This window comes from Eurosta solidaginis, chromosome 4, assembly GCF_040869045.1.
Source record: "Eurosta solidaginis isolate ZX-2024a chromosome 4, ASM4086904v1, whole genome shotgun sequence".
Taxonomy (NCBI): domain Eukaryota; kingdom Metazoa; phylum Arthropoda; class Insecta; order Diptera; family Tephritidae; genus Eurosta; species Eurosta solidaginis.
The window spans coordinates 272,613,791-272,620,934 of record NC_090322.1 but is presented as its reverse complement, the minus strand read 5'-3'; the positions used below and the strand labels follow the sequence as shown (position 1 = coordinate 272,620,934).

General features: G+C 43.0%; 1 protein-coding gene across 1 annotated transcript; it reads right to left on the bottom strand.

Moving 5' to 3' along the window:
- Positions 1-4,213: 4,213 nt before the first annotated feature.
- Positions 4,214-6,153, bottom strand: por (Protein-serine O-palmitoleoyltransferase por). The gene has a single exon (XM_067781177.1). The coding sequence runs from the start codon at positions 5,746-5,748 to the stop codon at positions 4,270-4,272; it is 1,479 nt and encodes a 492-aa protein (XP_067637278.1). The 5' UTR covers positions 5,749-6,153; the 3' UTR covers positions 4,214-4,269.
- Between the last annotated feature and the right edge of the window lie 991 nt (positions 6,154-7,144).

Here is a 7,144-nt window from a genome sequence, read left to right as displayed (position 1 = left end):
CGGGCGGACAGTAGGGGTGAGATGTTGGCGGATCAAATAGACGAAACGACGTTCTGCACAATTAACGGAGACGCCCCCACACGTATGGTAGGAAGCTGTCATAGCTCGACAGATATCTCAATCGTGAGCGCAGAACTCGTAAACTGCGTCAACTGGCAGCCGATGGTAACATTGGCATCCGACCACCTGCCCATACTTATTTCGTTCGAGCGTACCGCCGACTTCATCGTCACCGAAAAACGCACTTTCATAAACTTCAAAAAAGGAAAGTGGGAAGAATATAAATCTGCAACAGACAGCAGCTTTGCTGCCCTCCCTATCCCGACTGATGCCCGCCAAGGGGAGCGTGTCTTCCGTAAGGTCATTGAATCCGCCTCGGCACATTTCATTCCCGCCGGGAGAATTCCCGAAATCCGGCCCCACTTCCAGGCGGAGGCCGCGAGCTTAGCGAGGGAACGCGACCTTATAAGACAGCTTGATCCAGGCGACCCCCAAATAAGGGATATAAACCAACGCATCAGATCGCTTGTGGATGAACACAAGCGGGCGAAATGGGAAGAGCACCTAAGAGGTTGTAACCTCTCTACCGGTGTAGGTAAACTTTGGTCCACCGTAAAGTCCCTATTGAATCCGACTAAGCACAAAGACAAAGTTTCCATCGCCTTTGGCGATAAGGTGCTGTCGGATGCGAAAAAATGCGCGAGCGCTTTCTGCCGACAATATATAATGCATCCTACGGTCGACAAAGATAGACGGAGAGCCAATAGACGTGCACATAAACACAAACTCAGCGCGTCACCAATTACCATCACCGCTAGAGAGGTTGAGGACGCCATTGGTCGCGCTAAACCATCCAAAGCAGTGGGCCCAGACGGCATAGCCATGCCGATGCTTAAAAACCTAGGGAAAGAGGGTTTCAAATATTTAGCGCATGTCTTCAACCTGTCTCTTTCCACCTTTGTCATACCCGAGAAATGGAAAATGGCCAAGGTGGTCCCGCTACTAAAGCCTGGGAAACCAGCTAACGTAAGTGAGTCATATCGTCCGATATCTCTCCTATCGCCAGTGGCAAAGACGCTTGAAGCCATTTTGCTCCCTCATTTCCAAGCACATTTGCAGCTAGCCCCTCATCAGCATGGCTTCAGAAAACTCCATAACACTACCTCCGCGCTAAATGTCATTAGCACCCAGATAAATTGCGGTTTGAATCAATATCCCCACCATAGAACAGTACTCGTAGCGTTAGACCTATCAAAAGCTTTTGATACGGTCAACCATGGCTCGTTACTGGAAGACCTGGAAGGGTCTACCCTTCCCCCATGTCTTAAAAGGTGGACCGCAAATTACCTGGGTGGTCGGCAGGCATCGGTGCAATTCAGAAACGAAACATCAAAACAAAGGAGAATTAAACAAGGGGTGCCACAGTGTGGTGTCCTATCCCCGCTTTTGTTTAATTTCTACATATCTAAGCTACCTTCACCACCGGAAGGAGTCACAATCGTTTCCTACGCCGATGACTGCACAATAATGGCCACAGGCCCAGGCCCAAAGATCGATAAGCTATGCAATAAAATAAACGGCTATCTCCCTGATCTCTCCAGTTTTTTCGCCTCGCGAAACCTGTCATTGTCACCGACTAAATCTTCCGCGACCTTATTTACAACATGGACGCCCCAAATGTCGACCATATTGAACATCCACGTCGATGGCACTACGCTACCGACTGTCCTACACCCCAAAATCTTGGGTGTGACGTTTGATCAGGATCTACATTTTGGTGCGCACGCAACCGCAATTGTTCCAAGAATTCAGAGCCGTAATAAAATCCTCAAATCCCTTGCTGGCAGTACCTGGGGAAAAGATAAGGAAACGCTCTTGACCACATACAAAGCAATTAGCCAGCCGATTACGTGCTACGCGTCACCCATATGGTCGCCAAGCCTAAAAACCACCCACTGGAAGAAACTACAGGCCTGCCAAAATACTGCTCTCAGAATCGCCACGGGCTGTCTTCTTATGTCCCCAGAACACCATCTGCATAATGAGGCGAGAATATTCCCCATCAGGGAGAGAAATGAGATGCTGACCAAACAGTTTCTGTTGAATACCCAGAAACCTGGGCATCCCAACAGACATCTAATTGACGAACCAGCACCGCCTAGGGGCCTAAGGAGTCATCTCCGTAAGCATTTTGAGGAAATACGGCACCTGAGAACCCAGCCGTATGAAGCGGAAAAACACAAGCAGGTCCTTGGTGAACTCCATAGACAGGCGTCGGACCTTTATGCCGGGAATTGCCCGGTGAATCCAGTACTTGAAGAAAAATATCCAGAACTCGCAGAAGAGGAACGCATACTCCCCAGGGAAACGCGTGTCACTCTTGCTCAACTTCGTTCTGGATACTGTAACAGGTTAAACTCTTACCTATCCAGAATCAACCCCGACATACAAAATGTATACCCTGCTTGCAATGTGTCCCCACATGACACCAACCATCTCTTTAATTGTAATGTGGAACCAACGCCTCTAACACCCCTTTCCTTATGGTCCACCCCTGTTGAAACGGCAAGTTTCCTTGGACTCCCGTTAGAGGATATTGATGACAATTTGTGATCGGTCGCGGCTATTAGGTGGGGCGAGCATTGCTACAACAACAACAACAACATAAAGAAACGCTCATGACTACATACAAAGCAATTAGCCAGCCGATTACGTGCTATGCGTCACCCATATGGTCGCCAAGCCTAAAAATCATCCACTGGAAGAAACTACAGGCCTGCCAAAATACTGCTCTCAGAATCGCCACGGGCTGTCTTCTTATGTCCCCAGAAAACCATCTGCATAATGAGGCGAGAATACTCCCCATCAGGGAGAGAAATGAGATGCTGACCAAACAGTTCCTGTTGAATACCCAGAAACCTGGGCATCCCAACAGACATCTGATTGATGAACCAGCACCGCCTAGGGGCTTAAGGAGTCATCTCCGTAAGCATTTTGAGGAAATACGGCACCTGAGAACCCAGCCGTATGAAGTGAAAAAACACAAGCAGGTCCTTGGTGAACTCCATAAACAGGCGTCGGACCTTTATGCCGGGAATTGCCCGGTGAATCCAGTACTTAACGAAAATTATCCAAAACTTGCGGAAGAGGAACGCATACTCCCCAGGGAAACGCGTGTCACTCTTGCTCAACTTCGTTCTGGATACTGTAACAGGTTAAACTCTTACCTATCCAGAATCAACCCTGACATACAAAATGTATGCCCCGCTTGCAATGTGTCCCCACATGACACCAACCATCTCTTCAATTGTAATGTGGAACCAACGCCTCTAACACCCCTTTCCTTATGGTCCACCCCTGTTGAAACGGCAAGTTTCCTTGGACTCCCGTTAGAGGATATTGATGACAATTTGTGATCGGTCGCGGCTATTAGGTGGGGCGAGCATTGCTACAACAACAACAACAACAACAACAGTATGACCGTCCTAAAAAGATTCTTTTCCGGCAGATGCAGCAAAACCATTTCTCAGGACCGGGGTCAGGAGACGGACCCGGATTGGATTCGATACCTTCCCGTAGCAAGAGAATATGGAGCAGTCCCGGTGCAAGGAGCTGCTGGGAGGATGACAATTTGTGGGAGGGACGCAACAAATTAAATGGGGTTACACTGAAATGACAGTCCTTGGTCGGGAAAAATCCCGAGTCGCTCCGGTGCCTTGGGAAGCGTCCGGACGTTTGATCATCGTCGTCTCTGGCATGCTCCTCGAAAAGGCAAGTTCCTCCGCCGTCGGGTTTAGATGACTCAGGGAGTAAGGTCTCTCGCCCTGTTTCTCTCTTCGGCGTTTGTTGTTACCGCCGCTCTTAGCATAGCTAAGGTGCCACTACAAGGTGCCTGTCCTCGCAGGGGATGGTCGGGCTTGGTACCGGAACGTACCGGATATGCAGCCGGCAAAGGACCATCAACATCGATAACACTCCCCAAGGCCTTCGGGGAGTGTCCTTATCGCTGTAACAACAACAACCTAATCGTGGCTGTTTGGACTGTCCAACTCTTCTTCCCAAGATATCGATAAATGTGCCGCAAATAAATCTGCCCTATTTCCTACCTTTTTATTTGTGAGCTAGTTCTTGTTGTAGCGATAAAGTAGGGCCAACTGCTAAAATGATACAAAACTAAACTAGATATAAATTAAAAACAAAAATACTTTTGTTTTTGTAGCTATGTATTTATGTTTATAGAGCTATTTTTTCTTTACAAATTTTAAGGACTTAACTTACTAAATATAAAAAGAAAGTAAATAGCGCAGTCCAATGATTTACGTAACTAACTGACGACCATAAATTTAAATCGTCAAAGAAACCTATACTTTCCGGTTCGTCTTCTACCGTCGCCTCAGTCATAATTGCGCCGAGGTAGGCCAAATGGAATATGGTAAGTAAGGAAAATAAAACATTTGTTAAGATTACCAAAATTGCTCCATCGCTGAGCCAGCCGTGACTAGGGCAAAATTTAAAACGACATGGCTTTCGACACATATTTGCGCTGACACAGGCGTTAAATGCGTTTGCTACCTTGTCCCGAAGTTTATATTCCACATAAGCAAAACTTGCCAATGATAGTAAAACTAAATAAATTTTTAAATATTCTCCATGCAAAAGGGAGGAAACTAAATATGTGGCGAAAATTGCTATCAAATGGCTACCAAAGCGGCGGTAAACTCTACGAAATATATATTCTTTCAAGAAGCAATGAGTTGGTAAGTTCCATGTCCGCACCACCGTGCTCAAAGATCGTGGAAATTCGATTTGTAGTGGCTGTGTTATCATGTAACCTAGGTACGCATTGGGATTTTCATATTTGCTTAGTGTAATACCACCTATGGCTATTGACGCTTGCGACAGGAAGCTAACGAAGTAATGACTACAGCGTACAGAGAGTGCATCACGAAATATTCTTAACCAAATAGGCGATCTCTCTGTAAAAACCAGCGGCACAATGCAATTTGATAAATTGAGAAAACTTAAGGAAATTATACTACACAAGAAGCACCACATTATCCAGCGCCTACACAATCGTCGTAATGGATCTGTACGTATGCTATACAAATAGGTGCTATAAGGAACCCAAGGGCCAATTATCAAATTTGTTGGCATAAAAATATACCCAAAAAAGGAAAATACAGAGGGAAATACGCGAACATGTCGATTCATTAAAGTCGACTCTTCCATTTCGAAGGCTATTGAAATAGTTTTCATGTTAGTTATCATAATTGGTCCCTGAATAACCTCCCAAGCCATCTGCCTTTTCCATATAAGCTCATAACTTAAATGTGTTGATAGTATAAATAAAAGCATTATAAATCCAATGTTTCTTTTACAAACCTCAAACTGATATATTAAATGCAAAATTATGAAAGAAACAACAGTAATACCTACAACAATATATGATTTCTTCCCCACTGTCATGATAAGCACACCATATCCTGTTAGAATAGAGATTGTGTGTATTAGCCAGTCGCCTTTCGTTTTCAATCGCGAACATATTGTTATTCCTATATGGCCAATTAAGCTCCAACCAAGCAAAACGCTTATGTACCAGGAAATTTGCAGTGTTGATGGTAATATGCAGGTTTCATATAAGCTTTCCCACTCAAAAATTGGTTGATTCTCCTCAAATATGGCATCGTAATCTGCATCCACATCTATTTGTTCATCATCATCGTCATAGTTATAATAGTAATACGACATGTTTGTAAACGGCGATTAGCCTCTGCCTGTTTCACATATAGAACTTGCTATCGTTCATGTGTACCAAATCCACTGACAACTAGATATGTTTTTTAGCCATAATAAATGGCAAAAAATATGTTTACCAAGAATGATTGACATAAATAGCGGCAGCCGGCGGTTAGAGCTGGAATAAAATTTTCTTTTTATTTATTATCGAAAGTTTAAAATTACAAGCATTATCGATATTTTAAAGGGCCTGACAAAGGGCGCTTTCATCGAACACTACGTCGCTGTTTAAGCACGAATATTTTTGTTGTTGAAACTCGTTACTTGTTTAAGTTGCTTTGTGCTGCCTTCTTTCTTTTCACAAAACCTTTTCTCTTCAATATTTATTCTTACACTGGTACATTTTTGCATATTATAGTTTCCATGATTTTTAATAATCGGGGATTGCCCATATTGCTTTTTTTTTTTAAATGTATGAAAACATTTATTTGAAGCAATTTTTTAATTTTTATAATTTATTTAATAATTTGGGAAAAATTTAAACAACGTGACATCAGGACGGACAAGGCGACAGCTGTTTCGATTATACCTTGTAAATCTCTTCAAAGCCTTTTCTCCCGGGAGTGGGAGTCGAACTCGCACCCCTACGATAGTTGAAATGGTTGTAAACGCATTCAGCTACGTCATGCCTGTTGTGAAGTCTTTCCCAATTGCCTTCTTTTTGCATATTTTAATCTTTTACACATTGCATACTTCGTATGGAATTATGTGTTAAAGCTATGCTTGATACGGCGGTTTTCAAAGAAACTTTGGTTTTGTTGCTGTTTTCGTTCTATTTATAGAACTACAACGAATTAACCAATTTTGTCTGTTTGTATGATTTTTAATAATCGGGGATTGCCCATATTGCTTTTCTTTTAAATGTATGAAAACATTTATTTGAAGCAATTTTTTAATTTTTATAATTTATTTAATAATTTGGGAAAAATTTAAACAACGTGACATCAGGACGGACAAGGCGACAGCTGTTTCGATTATACCTTGTAAATCTCTTCAAAGCCTTTTCTCCCGGGAGTGGGAGTCGAACTCGCACCCCTACGATAGTTGAAATGGTTGTAAACGCATTCAGCTACGTCATGCCTGTTGTGAAGTCTTTCCCAATTGCCTTCTTTTTGCATATTTTAATCTTTTACACATTGCATACTTCGTATGGAATTATGTGTTAAAGCTATGCTTGATACGGCGGTTTTCAAAGAAACTTTGGTTTTGTTGCTGTTTTCGTTCTATTTATAGAACTACAACGAATTAACCAATTTTGTCTGTTTGTATGATTTTTAATAATCGGGGATTGCCCATATTGCTTTTCTTTTAAATGTATGAAAACATTTATTTGAAGCAATTTTTTAAT